Below are 22,500 nucleotides of genomic sequence, written 5' to 3'. Positions count from 1 at the left end.
GGAAAATAAATAATCACACGAGTTGAAGGAGTTACAAATTATTTTTTTTAACAACACGGATGTTTGTGTCACTTGTGATTATCTGTTGTGTTACATGGTTTCGCTATCTCTGTACAGAGAAGATGAACAAGACTTTTTTAATCTAGCAAATTTTTTTAAAAATAATTAGGACAGCACTGATCTGAAAAGCCAGGATTAGTATCGGTCCATATTACTTACACAAAAAAAAAAGAAGATGGACAAAAACACACCAAGAAATTAGATTTCAATCCACACAATGTGTTTATTCACTGATTGAGCACTAAAACAAATCTCCGAGCTCTAATGATTAATTTGCACATTAACTAAAGATTCGATTTTGATTTACATAAAATACAAAAAAGAGTTTTCTCACAATTCAAATCTTGCATATTAAATGTGCAGGTTATGCTGGATAGAAAATAAGAATAAACTTATTGATCCCTAAACTGAAAATAAAACATTAATCAATAGAAAAAAAAACTTGACAGAAGATGAGTTTTAATAACCTTTAAGATGAATTAAGCTCCGCCCCTAACATCTAAAGTGAAATAAACTAGAGAAAGACAAAACTTTTGTTTGAAGTTAAGATCGATACACTATAAAAACTAATACAGTTTAAATTTATTTTTGTACATTTTTGGATGAACAATAAATAAATAATCATTTATCAATAATTTCACAATTATTGTAGTATTAAGTATTAGAGGTCTCTTGGTATTGGAACACAGACCTACACTGACCTGCACTGACCTACACCAAATATACACTCTTCCAATATATATCCATCAAACTGTTTACATGCTGTTTTGCACACTGTTTTGGCTCTTTGCACATGCTGTCTCACGTTTCAGTCGATTGCTGTTTTGCACAATCCTTTACAATATCTCCTATAACTGCTGCTATAATACAAATGTGTTCATTCCAGTATTTCTGCACATGCAATATTGTTTGAACATACAGTATTTACACTGGTCACCGCTGTTTCTGTTTATTGTCTTTTGTGCAATGTCTTGTATAGTTTGTTTGCAGTGTCTTTTGTCCTGCACTGTCTTTTTGTCTTGTCCTGCACTGTTTGCACCAAGTTGCACTTTATGTTTCTAAGTCCTTAGCTCTGTCTTTGTTTTATGTAGCTTCCTTGTCCTGGAGAAACGTTGTCTCATTTCACTGTGTACAGCAACATCTATAGTATATATGGTTGAAATGACAATAAAAAGCTTCTTGACTTGGAACCTGTGTATAGTTATTACTGTATTACTGTATGAATGAATCCTGAGGATCAGAAAGGTTGTGTGTTTTTACAGGAGCCACCTGATCAAGTACAGAGGAAGTTACCGGTATGAATCGCAACTCACAAACACACACACGATACCGAAATATATAGACACATGGTGTACAAAATTTGCTTTTCTTTGATATAGATGTTCTTCAGAAAGGTTTTTAACGGCTGCCCTTTAAAAGTCAACTGCTCTACGACATGGGATCACCCCACCACCAAAGGTAAAAGAGTTTTCAAAGCTTACGATATTTTCTGCAGGACTAGAACTCACCTCAGTAGCATTTACCGATGCAATACTACAATACAATACTAAAGTAAATCCTTCAGTTTTTGATATAGTGAAGTTTTCTCTAAAATTATGTTTACGAACGATTTCTAGGGAATTATCATCAAATTATTATTATTGATTAGCTGATTCAATTTGGGGGCACGGTGGCTTAGTGGTTAGCATGTTCGCCTCACACCTCCAGGGTTGGGGGTTCGATTTCCGCCTCCGCCTTGTGTGTGTGGAGTTTGCATGTTCTCCCTGTGCCTCGGGGGTTTCCTCCGGGTACTCCGGTTTCCTCCCCCGGTCCAAAGACATGCATGGTAGGTTGATTGGCATCTCTGGAAAATTGTCCGTAGTGTGTGAGTGAATGAGAGTGTGTGTGCCCTGTGATGGGTTGGCACTCCGTCCAGGGTGTATCCTGCCTTGATGCCCGATGACGCCTGAGATAGGCACAGGCTCCCCGTGACCCGAGAAGTTCGGATAAGCAGCATGTAGAAAATGAATGAATGAATGAATGATTCAATTTGGGATTTCTTCAATAGTATCTTACTGTTATATGTAAGATCACTGAGGACACTGAGGAAGTGTGTGAGCCACCTGCTGGACAAATAAGTCACATCTTTCTATAATATTACTGGCATGGAGGTCAAAGAAACACAACTAAAACACTTCCACAATAAAAAAAAATGATGACATATCAACCTAGAAATACTTTTGCAAAAAAAACTGCAAATTCTTAAAATTCCATCTAAGCCATTAAACACTACTGTGGAGTGTGACATCATCATTATATTCAAGTCTTAACATGGGCAATAACAAAAATCAATGTTTTAACAGCTTGTAAAAAGGGTATTTCAAGGGCATTTCTATAATGGAAGACATAACAGGAACATTAAATGTAACTAGAAATGTATGTCCTTCTTTAAAAAATAAAAGATTGTATTGGAAAATAAGTCCCAATATTATACATGTATTTGAATGGATTAAATTATTATGTTGCCCTTCATGATAAACACGTTATTCACTGCTCTAACTGCTGTACTCTCAGTGCTTTATGGGTAATCCACACTGCTCCATGGTTACCGGCCATAACATTCTTAGTTAGATAGATTTTCAAATGGCAGATTTTTTACTATGTCAAATGCCAACTAGACATGAACTAGCATTTAACGGTTATCTCCTCCCTCTCTCTGTCTCTCTGTCTCTCTCTCTCTCTCTCTCTCTGTCTCTCTCTCTCTCTCTCTCTCTCTCTCTCTCACTCTCTCTCTCTGTCTCTCTCTCTCTCTCTGTCTCTGTCTCTCTCTCTCTCTCTCACTCTGTCTCTCTGCCTCTCTCTCTCTCTCTCTCTCTCTCTCTCTCTCTCTCCAGACCACCACCTGATCCTGGGTGCAGATGAAGGGATCTTCACATTAAATCTGAACAGCTCCGAGGCCACACTCGAGCTGGTGAGCCAATTAAAAAAAAAATACTAAAAAAAAATAAATAAATAAAAAATAGAATTTTTAAAAAATAGTTACAATTTTAAACCTGAATATTTCCAACTAATGCCTGGTGTAGTCCATCAACCAAGATGTGATTAGTAACATGCATACATAACATGCAGCTCTAGACAGAGATGGGGGACTCGAGTCATATGACTTGACTCGAGTCAGACTTGAGTCACAAATTTGAGACATGAGACTTGCTTCACAAATATTAAAAAAAGACTCGACTTGACATTGACTTGACATTCATGACTTGAGACTTACTTGTGACTTGCACATGTGTGACTTACTCCCACCTCTGGCTCCAGAGCTAATGTACAGCGCTAATAACAACGTGTCATGCTAGCTATGCTGAATAGCCATATTGTTTATTTTCTTGATGCTGTTTTCTTTTGATTCTTGATACAGATACCATGAAAATTTTTGATCAGAAGTGAATTAATTCTGGACTAATATAATGCTAACAAATATGTGGTCATATTCTATAGTCTGTTAATTAGTTTGTCCTTATGAGTGACTTCTGATCTCTCTCATCACTTGCTTTTTGTCAATATTAAAGCTTTTTCCAGGGAAGTGCACATGGGTGTACACCATCAGCAACGTCTTAATGTCCATATCAGGTAATGTCCATGACTGCACTGTAACTTAGAATTTTGAGGTGTCATTTAGCCAAATAGGACTCAAATGACAGCTGACTGTGTGTGTGTTTGTGTGCGTATGTTAGGAAAGTCCTCCCAGTTACATTCCCACTCACTGAAGGAATTGTATGAGCAGGCTAGAAAAGAACATCGCGTGGCACTGCCAACACACAGATTGATACCCAGGTGACAACACATACACACACACACACACACACGTATGCACACACACACACTCATACATATGTCACGTTTTCCCCGAAGTGTGTTTACTGTATGTGCTGAATTTGACCTTGATGTATATCGAAGGAAAGCACAGAAGTAACGTTATTACTATTTTTTAGTTTAACACACACACACACACACACACACACACACACACACACACACACACACACACACACACACACACACACACACACACACACAGATTGATACCTGGGTGACAACACCCACCCACACACATGCACACACATGCTCATACATATGTCAAGTTTTCCCGAAAGTGTGTTTACTGTATGTGCTGAATTTGACCTTGATGTATATCGAAGGAAAGCACAGAAGTAACGTTATTACTATTTTTTAGTTTAAAACACACACACACACACACACACACACACACACACACACACACACACACACACACACACACACACACACAGATTGATACCCAGGTGACAACATACACCCACACACACACGCTCATACATATGTCACGTTTTCCCGAAAGTGTGTTTACTGTATGTGCTGAAAAGCATAGAACAAATGTTATTAGTATTTTTTAGTTTAACACACACACACACACACACACACACACACACACACACACACACACACACACACACACACAACACACACAAATGTTAAATCAGTTTTTTTCATAACTCATTATAACCCGGATTCGAAATTCTGCCCTAAATTCTGCATTACTCACAAAAGTGGCAGCTGTGCTGTCACCGAAACAACGATGTGACCTACATGATGCTATGATTACTTCTTGCAACTGCAAATTAGCAAAGACATACATTCACAAACAGTAATACACACCTACACATAACCACACAAATGCATCTATACGCACAAAGGTACACCGTTAGAACCAAACTAACTCCGCTTCATTGTTTAATCATCTTGTTTTTTACAGGAAGTTCACCATCACCACAAAGATCCCAGACACCAAGGGATGCCGAGCATGCTCAGTAGGTAAGGGAAGCAGGAAGTACTGCCAACTTCCGTGTAAATACATGGCTCAAATTCCCGTCAACTGCACCTACATTTTTTACTCAGTTCCACCTTTCTAATAAGAAGCAAACTGTCCCACTAAAATTTCCCACTAACTGAACCTGCATTACTTTAATAACCTAAACTGACCTATTGTAATGTAAACTCAAATCCACATTACAATCACAATCTAAATTTCAAATAATTCTAAATCCTAAAAACTCAAATCCACATTATTTTAAATCCCACAAACTCAAATCCACACCACTAGAAATAGCCAAAATTAAATTTGACATTACTGTAAATACAATAAACTCAAATCCACTAAGTCCCATAATATTAAATTCACATTACTGTGAATCGCACAATCTGATACAATGCTAATTCCCACAAATTCAAATCCACATTACTTTAAATCCTGCAAACTCAAATTGACTGGATTGAAAAAAAAAAGCCCAGAAACATACTTTTCTTTACATATACAACAATTCTAGACATTTCATTTATTTGAATCTTGAAATGATTTTATTCTCTCCTTTTAAAAGCATTTATTTTTCTATATTTTTACAAGTAATCTGCGATACTTTTGCTACATTTGAGATATTTTTTCTTGTCATTGTCTGCGCTGTATACAGTAAACTGTATATATGATACAATTAAAGTCTGCTATACTGTTGTTTGGAAGTTATACAAACTTTCTATTTTTTCTAAAAAGAAATGATTTATTACCATCTTTCTGTCTTTAGTCCAGAACAGTCAGCGTGGGTGTGTGTTTTTGTGCGGCGCATTGGAGTCCAGAGTGGTTCTGCTGCAGTGGTACGAGCCCATGCAGAAGTTTATGCTCATAAAGGTCAGTAAAACAATATAGTCTGTACATTTTATTGTCTTACTTTCTCCAACAACTCTTCAACTCCTGCTTCATTAACATGTCATTCATATACAGTATGTACCTTTTATTTTAGCAACACACCAGTTCTTACAAATGGAAACAAAATGTAGTTTTGCTTCTATTGTATGCTATTGTATGCTTTGTACAGTAAGTATTGAGATTGTATCGAGATTTGTTCTTTCATGTTTGGCCATACCTCGGGGGTTTCCTCCGGGTACGCCGTTTCCTCCCTTGGTCCAAAAACATCCATGGTAGGTTGATTGGCATCTCTGGAAAATTGTCCGTAGTGTGTGAGTGTGTGAGTGAATGAGAGTGTGTGTGTGCCCTGTGATGGGTTGGCACTCCGTCCAGGGTGTATCCTGCCTTGATGCCCGATGACGCCTGAGATAGGCACAGGCTCCCCGTGACCCGAGATTCGGATAAGTGGTAGAAAATGAATGAATGAATGAATGAATGTTTGGTCATTTACAAGCTAATTACGCCAAAAGCTAGCTAACAGATTTCCCAAAACTATTTTAAGTCAAAGTTTTCACTTCATGATATTTACAAAAACTTTCAAATTCATTAGAAATTCTCTTCAATTTCAGAATAAAATGAAACACCACAATTTAATAGGTTGTCATCTACCTACTTAAAAATGTGGATAGTTAACAATGAAAGAAAAACGTGTATTTAATTTTTAAGGCCATTTTTATCTCCCCATCTTTTTAATCTGTTTAAAACTGCATTTAATAATATGAACATGACAAAAATGTGTATTTCCCGCTATGACTTACAGTGATCAGCTATAAACAGTTTTAAAGAAACCATAAAGTACAACAGACTCTAACCTTCACATTTCTGTATTGGAATTAAAAGTTATGGCTTTACCTTTTGCTGTTACAAAACACTGATACTGGAGACTCCTTCCATAAATTCTAACTAATCTCCTTACAGAAAACATTAAATATCTTAGATATCATAACATATGAATGGATATATATCTTCCCTGTGTAAGTTATTGCTATGGAACGATAACGTATTAGAATAAGCGATTTTTTTTTGCTACAGGATTTTGACTTCCCGTTGCCGTCCCCACTGCGCGTGTTTGAGATGTTACTGGCTCCGGATCAGGAATACCCGATGGTGTGTATCGGGGTCAACAAGAGTGCGAACTCTGTGCAGCCTGTTCACCTGGAGATCATTAACCTCAACTCTAACACTTCCTGGTTCACCAGCACCAGTGTTGGTAAGCAACTTTAATAATTCTTCGACCTTGTTTATTAGTATTATTATTATTATTATTATTATTATTATTATTATTATTATTATTAGGTCCTTCCAGGAGTTGTTTTATGATTGTTGTGGTCAAAGATGTTTGTTTACGTTTTTTTTTTTTTTAATGGAAAACTATTTAATTGTCAAAATAGCTAGCACAGGATTCTTCCAGTGAAGACACATTTGTAATTACTTTCTATGATAGCCGTACTCGAAGTTCGATGCACATGAATGGATAAGCTTTTGCTGGATGCAAGTTGTCATGACGTCACTCAACACGTCTGGATTAAAATCTGTGGAAAATCCAGTTTTGTTTGAATTTAATTTCTGCAAAATCCTGGAAGGACCGAACACTATACACATATTGGTTAAACGTATTAGCATAACTCGGGAATAAAACGGATGATGATGGGGTGTGCTATGATTGGAAAATAATCAACAACAAGGTGTTGCTACAATTGAATAATTTTCTATTAACATCATATTCTGAAGTGCTTTATTCTTTTATACCACTTGACAACAATTACAGTATTTCATTTACTAATAAAAAATACTTTGAGTTTATAGCTATGTTTAAAGTTAAGTGTAACATCCACAAGATAAGTTAGATCAAGTCCTCACTTCTATTACAGCAACTATAAATGGTTGTTCATTCACCGGTCCCTGGTTCATCTCCAGGGTATCAGTATTATGTCCTGATTAACCACATAACTCCAGTTTGTGTGTTTGTGTTTGTTTTTGTGTGTATGTTTGTTAGAGAACCGAAGCCTGGAGAGAGTTCAGGTGAATCAGTTGGACTGTGACACACTCCTTGTTCTTATTGAGAGTAAGTGAACTTCTTGTGTTTAGTTCAGGATGTTCAGACGTTTCAACAGTTTTGTAGTAAGACAAATCTTCCATATAAGAAAAATCTTCTAAAAAAATGTTATTCCACTCCTTTTTCCCCACAGACACGGTGCATGTGGTGAACTTGGATGGGGCAGTAAAGTGCTCCAGGAAGCTGCAGGCAGAAGTCAGCTTCCCTTGGGAGGTTGAATCAGTAGGTAAGTTATCAGTTGCATAGAATTGCTAACACTGTGTTCCTAAAAGTAGCCTGCTAGCTTTATAGCGATCCTTTGTTGAACAGGAGTAGCTAAGCGTACAATAAATAGATAAGTATCTAGCTTTGTTAGTGAGCTAATTTCACTTTGTAAAATAACATATATGTATATACAGTATAGTTTTGATATGTTACCATGGTAACAAGTAAAAACAAACAGACATTTCCTCTAAGGAGTCTCCAGTGTAAAAACTTTAGGTTTTCCACCACAGGAAAGTCTTCACAAAAAAAGAGACGCCTTAATTGTAACTGTATTGTGTGTGCGTGTGTGTGTGTGTAGTGTATGTTGAGGACACATTGTTGGCTCTATGGAAACATGGCTGGCAGAGGAGAGGTGAAGTGTTCTCAGAAATACTGCAGGACATCACTGAATCTAGGAAAATATTCCGACTCATTGGATCAGACAGGTATACACACACACACACACACACACACACACACACACACACACACACACACACAAACACTTTTGCTTTGTGGACCTTCTACTGACATAACATTGTAGATAATTACTGCTATGCTACTGCTAACATAGTCACTTTGTAGTACTGTGTAGTGTTTGTAAAACAGTGTATATTGATTTTTTTCACAGAATGATTGTGTTGGAGACACGGCTGAGCGAGGATCAGTCAGGACTGTGTAATCTGTATGTCCTGGAGATTGCTGAGCATTTTGTCTTAATGTCTTGAACGCACACACACAGACACACACACCTTATATGCAACTTTTGCATATAAAAAACAAAACTATAAACACTGACAACACAAAAGTGGAAAGGTGTGTGTGTGTATGTGTGTGTCGCAAACAAGACTCACTTTGGTCTGTGTGTGTGTGCGCGTGTGTGTGCGTGTGTGTGTGTGCATATATACAGTATTCTGCTAATTAAACACATAACACCAGTTCCAGGTCTGAGTGTGTTCTTGTGCATTTGTGTTCTTTATGAAACTGTCAGAGTTCTCGCCTCAAACTGTAAATGAACACAGAGACAGAGATAAGAGCTGCTACAACATGGCCTCCATGTCTGCTATATGGGTTGGGTTCCAAATAAACCAGACAAAAGTGCTGATTTTAGTGTGTGTGTGTGTATGTGTGTGTGTGTGTGTGTGTGTGTGTGTGTGTGTGTGTGTCACTGTAGTATGCCTCAATGGATTTGACCTTATTTTATCCATATAAATCCAATCATAATCGTTGTGCATAAATATCTTCTTTAGATAGAGGAAAAGAGAAATAGACAGACAGATAGATAGATAGATAGATAGACAGACAGACAGACAGACAGACAGACAGACAGTGTTTATTTTATTCGTATCTCGACCTGTAGAGTACACATTAGATCACAACTTTAATATTCGTTTCCTACCTGTTTTAGTTGTTAGATTAGATATTTATTTATTTATTTATCCCGTTCATTTCCGTGTCATGAGCTCTGGACTTCCGGTGCGGCCTCGTTGGTGCTAAAGATGGCCGGCGATGGAGGCGCTCTGAAGGATATAAACGAGATCAAGTCGCAGTTTCGCACCAGGGAAGGTTTCTATAAGCTGCTCACGCTCTCGGACTCGCAGCAGCGCTCCGGGTTAGCCCGCGGTCCCGGTGCTGGAGGCGCCGCAGCCGGTTCCGCTTCGATACCGGGGGGCGGCGGCGGTGTGGTACCGGGACCCGGCGGCTCCTCTCCGGCTTCGGCGGGCTTCCTGCCCCCGGTGCGGGTCTCCATGGTGAAGCTTCAGCCGGAAGACCCGAGCGAGGAGTCCGAACGTGTGTGTTTCAATGTCGGGAGGGAGCTCTACTTCTACACGTACACCAATATTAAAAAGGTGCGCAAACACACCGTCTGATTCAATAAAGGGAAAGATTTTATTATTTATTTATTCGGTAAATAAATAATGGGTTTCATCTACGTGAGCACACAATCTTTCTTATCTCTATTATTATTATTATTATTATTATTATTATTATTATTATTGTTGTTGTTGTTGTTATTGATATTAATAATAACAATAATGATTATTATTATTATTATCTATTAATATTATTAGTTATTATTGTTGTTGTTATTATTATTATTATTATTATTATTATTATGGTGAGCTGGAAATCTCAGTTCCAGATAACCGTGACATGAGTAGGACCGGTCTAATATACACCTGCATAATATAATAATATCGAAAAAATACTATTTTAGTAAAGGAAATAAATGTAAAACAACCTTTTATTTATTTTTATTTTTTTTATCTCTCTACAAGGACTACAGATGCTGTCAGGTCACAGTTTCCCATCTGCAGGATACAGCAGCATCTTGATTTGCCATCACTAATTATTTTACTATAATAATATTTTGTTTATTTAGTACTTTGCTTAGTCATTTTAAACAGACACAAATCTCATGAACAATATTTCAAAGGTGTTTTATTAGGATTATTAATTCCATGATTAAAAATGTAATTTAAAATTGTATTTAATTTTTAATAAAAATAAATATATATAACAATAAATAATAACATTTTTGAATCGCTGAAAATAAATAGAATAGGAATAGGAACAATTTGGCTGTTTTGTGGCAGTTTTTATAACAGAAGATCAGCACATAAACATGACATCAATTGTAACACGATTTCTATGAAGCTCATTTTTCGCTTCAGGCAGGAAGTAAAAAAAAAAGACCTTGTTTACTGTCCAACAGTCACATTTACTTACTTACCCCTTTTTCTAATTCCGTATAAGTAGTTAGCATTGTTAGCATTTTCAACACGCATTCATGGTTTGTTATTAATGCCTTAGTCATAATTAATGGATGTACAAAGAAATCAATTTCTTTTAAAATAATTTGAAAAAACGTCTGAACTTTGCTCTAGTGAGGTTTTCTGTAAGGAGAAAATTTTATTCCAAATAGAAAAAGAGAAGTTTTTGTGATTGAGCTAAACTGTTTAACAGATGTTCTCTTACATTAAAGGGCGACTATAATTGGATAAAATGTATGACGTGTCATTCATTTAATAAATGAAGATTAAAAACGAGCTGCCTCATACTACATACGTTTAAGGTTTTTTTGGAACGTAAATACAACTGTAGTCATTAACGTTAAGATGCCCAATGGTCTTCTTCTGAGAAAAGTCGAATTCTTGGATTATTCGGATAGAAATTGGTATTGAGACCAAATTTGTTAGTCCAAAAGGAATTGAGTCAGGAAACCTGAGTCTTTTTCATCACTAGTGTGGAACTTGTTCAGGACAGTTTACATATATAATATCTCAAAAAACAAGTTTGAGATGATGAGCCTGTTATGGTTATGGTACCAAATAACTTTATCCTAGCTAACTTGGCTAATTGTTTTGGTTTGGTTGTTTCGATGCGTTGTGACTTTCACAAGCAGGAATTATAGCAGGTGTGACCCCAGATGTTCATGCCGTGATGATAACTCTCCACAGCTCCACAAAAATGAAATTTTATTTGCTGTGATCTGAATTACTGGTCGATTTGTGAACTTCATATTTTATTCATAATCGTATATCTACACTTAAGTCTGGTGCTTGCTGACATGACTTCCAACAGACACAGTGAAGATTACATCTTTTGGGGGGTTTGCACTTCCTGATTGTGTGGATTTATGACCAGAGTCCATGTTAAATAATAATCAGTTAGCCATCATGTTTATTAATTTTAGAATTATATTTATTTTTTTAGGTTCAGTAGTCAATTTTTGTTTATCGATAATACAAATAGGTTTCTCAGAAATCACTATGAGCCAGTTTCTGTGTTTAAAGTGCTATGTAGTGAGCTTGAAAGTGACACCATGATGATCCATGCTAATGCTTGTTAGCATGCTGACTCTAGTAGAATCTTGGCTTTGTTGTAATGGGATGGAGACAGGGGGCTTATCAAAACCTAATAGAGACCTACTCTTGAGACTTGCATTTTGAAAAACTTAATTTCTAATTCACCTTTAAAAGTATATTCACTCAGAGAAAAGGGTTCTTCTAGGGTTCTTTGAGTGCTTTGGTTAATTTGGGGTTCTTACCTTTTTTCTTTTCTACCAACAAAACACTGTTATAAGCATTTACCCAAAAGTTCAACGTTTTTTCACTCAATTTAGTTCCCACCCACCAGTCAGCTCTCTTCTGTCCTGCTACAGCTACAACTTGGGAGTGTGAAGGCTATGTTGTCATGGCCTTGTCAAGACAGTAGAAGCTCAGTGGTTAAATGTTAAACACAGTGCTGCCAGTTCTGGGACCTTGAGCAAAGCCCCTAGCCCTGTGGTATATGTGAAGCAAAATATTCTCTGTACCGTAACGTATTAGTGACAAATAAAGGGTTCTGCTTAAGAGAACCATGATCAATTTCCCTCTCTTGGCTCCCAGCCATGGACGGATGAAGTATTTTCGGGCAGTAACATTTTAATGCATTTAAATGCAATATGAGAGAGGTATGATGGAGGCAGAGGTGATCTGGCTGCTGGGACATGTGGGAGAAAAACCCAAAAAGACTCTATGGCTATAATTTGAGGTGATACTTTTGGAGTTATTCTGGGGTGCCGGTCCCAAGCCCAGATAACATGGGATGCTTGCGTCAGGACCATGCAGAGTCGTACCATGTATAAGCCGCCATCATTTTTTTTATCATTATCTTTATTCATGAGAAGCCTCATATAATCCTATTTAGTGATATTAAACCAAGACTGAACTGTTTTGGCTGTGGATATGCGTGTAGTGTTATCTTTAAAAATTGTTTGACCATAGGATGTACCTGGCCACTTAGAATTTCCAAATACTTGCTGAGTATCACAACTACAGTATGTACGGTAATGATGGGGTCAGTAGAATACCAAGATATGGCTGCACAAATCTTCACAAACAGTTGGAACACGACAGTCTAAGTTGTACGCTTCCTTGAGGTTTCCCCAAACATAAACTCGACTTGCTATTGGGAATAATATAACTGATTCTTCTTCAGACCATATCTCTCGTTTCCAGTCATCAGCTTAATGGTTTAGCAATTGCAACTATCCCAAGGATGTTGGCTTTGTGAAGTTCTCTGCAGACGGTTTTTGGAAACAAGGTCTTTAAACCAACGATTTGGGCTGTTACAGATGAGGTTACAGATGCTCCTGGTTAATGGGCTTCCACGATCCGTCTTCTTTGGAATTCCGACAAATCACCGATTCCAACAATGTCTTAAACTAATCACTCCTGAGCACAACTTGTTTTATACTGGCATGCAACCTAGACAATATAGAGCAACAACAACAAAAAAAATGATCACATTATTGTTTACAGTAGCCTGCACAAATAATATTAACCCATGAATAAATCAGCACCATCTGCTTCCTGGTGCACAGTTTTTTCCTTTGTCAGTTGTAGCTGCAGTCAGACACTTGTCATAAGAAGATTGCATATCAGGGGTGGCACGGTTCAGAAAACCCACAGTTCGGTTCGTATCATGGTTTTAATCTTTTAACACTCCAAAAATTTCCTTCAGCATTTGATATATAGCTTACTAGCTTAATTATCCACAATTTAGGATACAGTATTAACATTTTTGTAATGTAATCATGCACTAACTGAATTTGACTTGACTTTAAGCACATTATTGGGACCATCTCTGAGTAAAAGCTAGGTGAGATTTTGATATAGCAAGAGAGATGACATTGATGATGACATGCTTTTCGTTTTTATTTGGCAAAAAAAATGAGAATGTGTATTGTTATCTCTACAAGAACTTGTGCCTTTTTAGCACACAAAGACTGAAATTAACTTGCATTTATCAAACTGCCAACTTCAGTGTAGCTCTTACAAAAAAAAATAAAACATTTAAAGAAAAAGAGAGGAACTCTTACAAGCTCGGTCTTTTAAACAAGTCAAAATATTTTAAACATAAATATATAATATAATGTAATAACATTAATATAATGAGGCAAAGGCCATAATCATAAAGTCAAGCAGAAGTTTAACCATCTTAACACAACTGTCTTATTAGAAGTGTTGCCATTAGCATATTGAATGCATTTTGCACAATGCTTGCACACAGTCACAGTTTTATCTACTGTTTTATTTCCGTTGTCATCGTAAGTAACATAAAATCCAAAATTTTCCAACACACCGGATTTGAACGACGCGGGCGCATCCGCCAACTCCGGGCAGCCTTCATTATCTCCTCCACTTGCCATTTGTGCAGCACTCCTTACTCAACTTTTACTGTCTATATGTATGTTCGCGTGAAACTGTCTGAGGCGAAACTGAGCATGGGGCTACATTGTGCTAGCGTCGAACCGTGCGACGCACACATGAACCGAACTGAGACAAGCTAACCGAACGGTTCGGGTGTTTTTTCATGTACCATGCCACCCCGAGTGTCTATTACTTTTTTTGCTAAGTGATGGTAGGTCCTGCTACCTCTTTTGTTTTGTTTTTTATGACACTGGACAGGTGTGTCCATTCTTATCTGGATTGGGCCAATTTGGAGTCAGGTTTCTGTTCCAGCTATGCAGAAGCCAACTGAATAACAAGCTAAACTGATTAAACAGGTGGAATCATGTTCAGCTTCTGCTTGACAGGAATAAAAACCTGCAGCCAAACCACCCTTTCCGGAAAAGATTAGAGACCCCTAGGGAGAGCAGGTGTTGCCTGCCACTTGTACAGTTGTAGGGAACCGATAACTTAGTGTCGCCCAGTGTTTGACATTAAAAAGCCTGGCACATGCTTTATTGCCCTACCAGCAGCCACCTTCTGCAAAGTATAAACGGTGTATTCCTCCTTCTAATGCCACCTCATCTGAAGCTTTCTTCCTGCCATAACAAAAAAAAATGATTGATTTCCACAGGTAAAATTTTTATTATTTTTTTTCCCACCAAAAAGAAGCGGGTGCTGGTTCAGAGCTAGCACTGGTGCAGGTTCAAATTTGGTTCCACTGGCGAAACTTCTTAAAACCAGATTGCCTTTCCATCGGCTAGAGAGCCATCACAGAGCAGAGTCTGATGTCACTGTATACGTGTCAAGTTACACAGCAACGTTAGCACGGCAGCGGCAAACACTACATCAACAATGGTGGATGTTACTTTATTGTCAATGCTCATGGCTTTGCGAACCTACATTAGCATCCAAACATGGCGAATCCAACGTATACGTGCAGCTCCATGTAATTTGTATAAACGGAGGTTGTAATCGAGAAAGTATATAACATTATTTTATCATTAACACAGAAAAAAGTTAGCCTTGGCATGTAGCTACCTACTATCGTGTGTGCTGATAATTGATCAGATTGCGGTAAAGTAAAAATGTATTAAACGTTAGTATACTTAAGGTAGATTATCAAATGAGCTAACAGTAACCCCGCACCCAGCCCCGCCCACAGCCCCGACACAAGCGGTTCTTAAATCTAGACCAGCAATGTTTTGGTGCTATTTAAGAACCACTTTTCCTGGTTCAGAGCTTTTGCTTTTGCTGTCGAAAAAGAAAGAACTGGTTCTAAATTAGGCTCCGAACCAGCACTCAAACTGCCTCGGGGAAAAGGTGCAATAGGCTTGCTCTTTGGCACTATTAGACTGGCTCAAAATCTGAGGAAAATTGAAAGAAGATTTGGCAAATGTTGGGGGTGGAAATTCTTATAATCATTATCCACCATAGCAAAACATTTATGTTTAGATTTTTGCATAAATTGTATAAATCTGGCTTTAGGGAAGAACCTTGTATTTTACTCTACTGTGACCATGGAAAAGACCAAAATCAAGTTTTGGGGGGCATGGTAATGTGGGATGCGCTAGCTCAGTGGTTAAGGTGTTCGACTACTGATCAGAATGTCCCAGGTCCACCAAGTTGCCACTGCAGTGCCCCTGAGCAAGGCCCTTAACCCTCAATTGCACAGGTGTATAAACTGAAATAAGACAATGTAAGTCACTCTGGATAAGAGTGTCTGCTAAATGCTGTAAATGTAATGTACTACATGGGCAAAAGTTTGTGAACACCTGACCATTGCACTCTTATGTGCTTGTTGAACATCCCATTGCAGATTTAATCCCCCTTTGCCATTGTAATAAGCTCCAATCTACTGGGAAGCCTTTCCAATAGATGTTGGAGTCTGTGGCAACACTCTGTGGTTTTTCCACTATGTTTTCATGGAGCTTTCTTCGTGTACAAGTGCCTGGAACAGGTTTTGGGCTCTTGCATAGAGGGAAGAGAAATAGTAATGCTACAACATACAAAGACATTGTAGACAGTTTGGGGCAGAACCACATATCACTGATGGTCAGGTGTTTTGCTTAATTGAGTACATTTGGACTGTATACTTTTCCTTTGCTGCCTAACTGTTCCTTAAAGACATATTGGAATATCTCAAGTGAAGCTTGTTAGATGAGAGATATATGCTTGTGAACTGTTTTATCCATGCATTAAAATAATTATGCTAGCTTATGGTTGTTATAATTTCTTATACAACTGATTTAATAAACAAGATCTCAGGTTTGGTCTTCCTGATAGTAGATGTGCTGTGTTTTCTGATGTTTGCTAAATGTGGTTTACACATAATGTACACTCCACTTGTGGGTTTTATGTCCTTTTCTTTCCCATTCCATAGGCAGTGGATCTAAGTAAGCCTATAGATAAGCGTATATATAAAGGGACTCAGCCCACGTGTCATGACTTTAATCAGTATTCAGCAACCGCGGACAGCGTGGCTCTCATCGTGGGGTTCTCGGCAGGCCAGGTGCAGTACCTGGACCCCATCAAAAAAGAGACCAGCAAGCTCTTCAATGAAGAGGTGTGTGGGTGAGATTGTCCAGTAAAGGTCTTATGTTCCAGAATAATTTGATGTCTTGTGTACTTTACTTTTAATATGGCAGTATTTATGTAATGCAAGTGGGTTAATAAGACCCAAACGTGGTCATATAAATTGTGATGATGTATAATAACTGAAGAACCTAACACAATGTTGACCAGAGGAAAGTTGGATGGAAAGTTACAAATTTTTACGGTCTTCTTGCTCTTCTGTTGTTTTACAGAGATTAATAGACAAAACAAAAGTGACCTGCCTCAAATGGCTCCCTAAATCTGAGAACTTATTCCTGGCCTCCCATGCTAGTGGTCACCTCTACCTCTATAATGTGGAGCACCCATGTGGCACTACAGCGCCGCAGTATTCTCTGCTTCGTCAGGGTGAAGGTTTTGCTGTTTATGCTTGCAAAACCAAAACGCCTCGTAATCCACTTCTGAAATGGGCAGTGGGGGAAGGTGGGTTGAATGAATTTGCCTTTTCACCAGACGGTGTGCACATAGCTTGTGTCGGCCAAGATGGTTGCCTACGTGTCTTTCATTTTGATTCAATGGAGCTGCATGGTGTCATGAAGAGCTACTTTGGTGGATTGCTCTGCGTTTCTTGGAGTCCAGACGGGAAATATTTGGCTACTGGTGGAGAAGATGACTTGGTCACTGTATGGTCGTTTGCAGAAAGTCGTGTAGTGGCACGAGGTCATGGCCACAAGTCCTGGGTCAACGTTGTGGCATTTGACCCTTTTACCACCAGCTTAGAAGAAGAGGAACCAATAGAGCTTAGCGGTAGTGAGGAGGATCTCCACCAGGGTCAGGGGTCATTAAATTTTGGTCGTGTGCGAACCAGCAGCACTTTGTCCCGTCTCTCTCGACACAGCTCTAAAGGTGGTGGGCCATCTGTCTCATACAGATTCGGATCAGTGGGACAAGATACCCAGTTTTGCCTCTGGGATCTCACAGATGATGTCCTGTATCCTCGACTTCCCCTTTCCCGTGCCCTCACTAACACTTTCAGCTCCAACGCACCACCTTCCATTAGTGCAAGTCTAAACAGTACAACTGGAAGTGGAGGAGTTGAAGGTCACCACCACCCTTCTAACACCCATCAGACAGCATCATTGCCCCTTCCTCTACCTCGCTCACTCTCAAGGTCCAATTCCCTTCCACACCCTGCTGTTGCAAATGCTTCAAAAAGCCAAGGGGGGACGGAAAGTGGAGGGACGGTAGGAAGTGCAGGGGTAAGTAGTGCTCCCTTTAGCATTGGACGTTTTGCGACATTGTCGCTCCAAGAGCGCAAATCAGACAAGTCCGCTACTGGAGGAGAAAAGGAGCACAAGCGCTACCACAGTCTTGGGAACATCAGCAAGAGCAATGACAAGATCATTGTAGCGCCACGTAGCAACCGACTAGATGCCTCTAAGGTGCTAGGAACAACATTGTGTCCACGGATGAACGAAGTCCCATTGCTAGAACCTCTTGTTTGTAAGAAGATTGCTCATGAGAGGCTCACAGTTCTTGTCTTCATGGACGATTGCATAATCACTGCTTGCCAAGAGGGCCTCATCTGCACCTGGGCAAGGCCGGGCAAATTGGTGAGACCTCAAATGATTGGTAATGTCTTTAAGGCATATTTATTTCATTTTTAATCAGTTTTGAGATCAGTGTTGAGTCTTTTTCTTTAGATACTGTAGGTAAAATTATGGTAACATTTTAACCACATCTAGTTAGACTTGTAGCCATATGAGTCTGCAGTTAGACAGTTCACCATTTGAATGCTGTGTCGTTTATAATATTCAGATTAGAACACTTCATTTAAACATGATGTACAAGTTTCATGAAGTGACCAGGGGTAGTCATGGTATCTTTAGGAATCTGTTTGTTTTTTATTTGCTCAAATTTCATTTGTATTCTTCTTGTTGCAGCATTCTTCTCAACCATTATCGACACAAAATGGAAACTCACCCAGTGGAACGGTGGTATAGCTGGCAGCAAAGCTTTTTCACAGTCAACTCCACTGACAGTTCCTGCTTCCTGTTTTCAGAGGCTTTACTTCTTGTCCTTGAGGCCTGGAGTTGGTCTGGCACAGTGTTACCACTGTTGTTATTACCACTGTCTCATTTTCATAACCATACAAACATAAAACACACAAACACAGCTTATGACAAATATACAAAGACGGTGACACAAGCCACACAAATGTAGATACTTATCTTCCATATCAGCTTCACCATACGTTCCGTTAACATTTTTTTTTTTTTGATGTAAAGGAGACTGGGACATTCCTTCTATCACCCCACCCCCTTTGCCAAAAGGAAAGGAAAGGGAGGGGAAAAAACACTGTAGATGCCACGGCCATTGTATCTTATTTATTTATTTTATCATTGAAACGGTAGTTATTTATATTGTACATATTCAAAATATTCTATAAAGGCAGAGGACAAATGTATTGAAATAACAAACTCAAATAATTAATATATGAAAATCCTATATTGTACATAGTTATGTTTGAATGTTATGTTTGTGAAACGTAGGGGATCTAAAGATTTAGCGTTTCTGTATGCTAGTGCTCCCTATGCTGTTCTGGCCAACGATTGGGATTTGATGAAGTAGCTGCATTCCTTCTAACCTATACGGGTCTTCTGACTCTTACAGAACATTGTCCTTGAAAGAATTACACGTTCAACAAGGTAGACATACAGAGCTAAAATGCTACTAGCTTACGTTTGGTAATGACTCAAAGCAAAAATGTGACATTTTTACAAGCTTTCTCAAATCTAAGCTTTCTCAATAATGCTGACTACAGTTATTGAAATGCTGGTAGGATGAAAATAAAATCAGTTTTTTCCATCAGTGAATTAAACTAGGCTTCGCAAATTAAGCCAATTTGCTGGCTAATTAAGAAAGATACTTGTCACTGTAGTTCAGTAACATATATAACTGTTGTAGCATCTAGTAGGCAGCATTTTTATTACCTGCTATGCCTCTTGCAATATTTTGCACAAATTAAGAGTTTTCAGTTATAGCCTATTAGACAAGCACAGATGGTTCTCCAGAAGATTGAACGTTTGAGCTAGCAAGTTTTTTTTTTTTTTTGGGGGGGGGGGGGGGGGGAACAGAATGTTTCAAATAATTTGAGGAATGTATAGCTATTTTGCTGTCTAACTAAATTTGGATTAATGTGACACTGACTGTGGTGGTTTTCCTGTTATCATTCATATAAAATTTGTTTTTTTTTTTGAGTGCCCCTGAGCTCCACTGTTGAGAACTTGCTGTCTTGGTTATGTTTGTATTGTTTTAGTATAACGGTAACGTTTACATGTTGATGTTTAAGGTATTGAAGTAGCTCTATTCATTATTATAAGGTTTTGCTTAACACTTTTTCATCGCATGACTGAAGAAGCTTCGCTTCTTAGCCACATTCAGTATCTTAGCTTAGTTAGTCAACAGATCTGCTCTGAAGGGAGGACCACCACAGTCACCAAAACAGCTGCTGAGCTAGGTTATGTGATTTATGAGCAAAGATTTCCAAAACACTGTCAAAAAAAGATCAACAATTAGCTTGCTCTTTAACAATCCTTCATCAACTTCAGTTTTTTTTGCCTTGTGTGTTGTCCGATATGTTAATATTGATTGTATAGTGGGAACCAATTAAACAGGAAGAAGCTTGACAATGACGGAGAGCGGAATGTGGATGAAATGATTTGCTTTTAAGTTTTATGTACGCAGTGTATCCTTTAGCATACTAACTAGCTAACAGTGAAGTAAGTAAGCTCCATCAGCTTTGCTCTTTAGATTTGTGAACCGATTTGTCCTCATTTTGACTGAACTCCTTTAGCAGACTTCATGCGTTTTGCCGAAAGGGTAGTCGTCTTTTCCTACCCCAATAAAAACGCCAATCAGCATATTAATATCAGTATATGAAATGATTGACAATCACATACATGATTTGAACTAACGCAGCTGAAAGCCCTGCCCCTTCCTGTCCCCCTCTCAAATTCGTAATATTTTAGCTTCCGGCTCTTTTCAACTCAACTAGAATTTACTGGAATGTTCTGCCTGAAAGACACAACACACAATCATTTATGAGATCGAGCAACCTAGGTTGTTTGGCTTCGCTAAGGATATATAAGTAGAGTTATTAGGAGTATACTGAAAAGAATTCATTGTTGCATATGTGGGACCATTTCACCCTTTTGTTTGTCAATAAATGCTAGACAAGCGATTTGTGAAAGCAAAAGTCTTGAAAAATGTACTTTTTGGGCTGTTCTTCTGTTTATGCCATTTTTACTCCGTACGCATTCCACAGACAACGCAATATTTCACTTCAGGGTAGCGTTTGAAACATTTTAGCTTGAGGAAGTTACTTTGAGTCGATTCCTCATTTACAAACTTTGCTCAGACAAACGATAACTAAGTGGCCCTTGAGACGACAACATAAAGTGGTGTCGACGATGACGTGTTTAAAGGCAGAGTTTTAATGCAGGATTATAATTATTTTATTATTTTGTTGTCCAAGCTACGTTTAGCTACTGAACAATGCGTATGTTTTTCCCCCGTCTCTGTTATCATTCCTACCTACGGAATAGATTTGTTTTTTCCAGTGTAAACACGTTTTAATCTTTGAGTTACATTCTGTGCTTTTTTTTATTACTTTTTCCCCAATTAAAATTTTTTTAACAGTTGGTTTTAATTTTTCTTCACACTACAGAAATGATCTTTAATAGCAGAGTTGCACTTATCTGTTCGGTATGCTTTGATTTTGTTTGAGTATAATTTTATCAGCCAGTTGCAAACTTGAGAGAGATATATACTGTATATATCTCTTTCGGACACCTTTGGTTTGACTTACTGCTTAACATAAATTTCTGGTTTAACTTGCTCAGTGTAATAGTTTTGTAATGATAACTAGCTGCCTAAACAACAGCACTGCTCTATTCATGATAGCTCGTTACACTTCCAGGCTAGCTAGTGTTTGGCCCATTTGTTTAGCTAGTGTTTTAAAAGCCATTAAATTAGCTAGTCTACTATCATTAGGATACCTGTTGTAAACCAGATATTCTAAGATAAACCAGTATTTTGTGTTAAGTTAATGGTGATGTCATGAAATTTGCTCCACAATTCTCTTTATCGAAAAAATTCATTCAGTGCATTCGTATTTTCTGACATGGCAGCGGACCTTGTTGAGTGTTTGAGCAAAACACAACAAATGCTATTGCCTGAGCAGAAAAAAAAACCCTGGAAGTAAGTATTTACCACCATTTCAAGCCATCTCTGTACACTTGGAAGACTGTCTTGCAGGAGCTGGCACGTTCTTCAACGTTGCTTATATTTCAGCGCGACTTCCATAAGCATGTTTATTTCCCAGTATGTGTGCATTTAACACAGTTACATGGTAATGCCTGAGACCAACCAAGTGGCAATCAACATCACAATATCAAGTTTGTATATGGATCTGATATTAAAACTCTTAAATCATGTGTCTCCTGTGTTAATCTTTTGTTTTGGTCTAATCCTGAGTGACGAACATCAAGCAAAGGATTGGAGATGACTTGATTTGGCTATCAGATAATCTGAAATATTTTCTCAATAGCCTTAAA

General features: G+C 38.1%; 2 protein-coding genes across 3 annotated transcripts in view; both read left to right on the top strand.

Moving 5' to 3' along the window:
* The window catches only part of LOC113637888 (mitogen-activated protein kinase kinase kinase kinase 5-like), a 31,506-nt gene extending 22,454 nt beyond the window's left edge, over positions 1-9,052 (top strand). Inside the window, exons 21-32 of the mRNA XM_027138823.2 lie at positions 1,323-1,355; positions 1,440-1,518; positions 2,934-3,010; positions 3,609-3,669; positions 3,774-3,873; positions 4,832-4,890; positions 5,655-5,758; positions 6,848-7,025; positions 7,812-7,880; positions 8,005-8,097; positions 8,434-8,560; positions 8,746-9,052. Coding sequence (XP_026994624.1) covers positions 1,323-1,355; positions 1,440-1,518; positions 2,934-3,010; positions 3,609-3,669; positions 3,774-3,873; positions 4,832-4,890; positions 5,655-5,758; positions 6,848-7,025; positions 7,812-7,880; positions 8,005-8,097; positions 8,434-8,560; positions 8,746-8,842 — 1,077 coding nt within the window. The 3' untranslated portion in view covers positions 8,843-9,052. The remainder of the gene's footprint in view (positions 1-1,322; positions 1,356-1,439; positions 1,519-2,933; positions 3,011-3,608; positions 3,670-3,773; positions 3,874-4,831; positions 4,891-5,654; positions 5,759-6,847; positions 7,026-7,811; positions 7,881-8,004; positions 8,098-8,433; positions 8,561-8,745) is intronic.
* A 144-nt stretch (positions 9,053-9,196) lies between these two features.
* zmp:0000000529 (WD repeat-containing protein 20) lies at positions 9,197-22,380 on the top strand. Of its 2 annotated transcripts, none has more exons than XM_047820444.1 (4): positions 9,197-9,964; positions 16,713-16,895; positions 17,137-18,514; positions 18,826-22,380. In XM_047820444.1, the coding sequence occupies exons 1-4, from the start codon at positions 9,614-9,616 to the stop codon at positions 19,041-19,043; spliced, it is 2,130 nt and encodes a 709-aa protein (XP_047676400.1). In that variant the 5' UTR covers positions 9,197-9,613; the 3' UTR covers positions 19,044-22,380. The 2 variants fall into 2 exon arrangements, with proteins under 2 accessions (XP_047676400.1, XP_047676401.1); XM_047820445.1 differs by having other exon boundaries at positions 9,245-9,964; positions 17,137-18,495.
* The last annotated feature ends 120 nt before the right edge of the window (positions 22,381-22,500 follow it).

Source organism: Tachysurus fulvidraco, chromosome 11, assembly GCF_022655615.1.
Source record: "Tachysurus fulvidraco isolate hzauxx_2018 chromosome 11, HZAU_PFXX_2.0, whole genome shotgun sequence".
Classification (NCBI taxonomy): domain Eukaryota; kingdom Metazoa; phylum Chordata; class Actinopteri; order Siluriformes; family Bagridae; genus Tachysurus; species Tachysurus fulvidraco.
Note: the sequence above shows the minus strand (reverse complement) of the source record. Positions and strands in the feature narration are given on the sequence as shown.

Coding starts and splice junctions, on each gene's coding strand:
- zmp:0000000529 (XM_047820444.1), top strand. CDS start 9,614: ATGGCCGGCGATGGAGGCGCTCTGAAGGATATAAACGAGATCAAGTCG. Junction 16,896..17,136: donor GCAAGCTCTTCAATGAAGAG/GTGTGTGGGTGA, acceptor GTTGTTTTACAG/AGATTAATAGACAAAACAAA. Junction 18,515..18,825: donor GGTGAGACCTCAAATGATTG/GTAATGTCTTTA, acceptor TTCTTGTTGCAG/CATTCTTCTCAACCATTATC.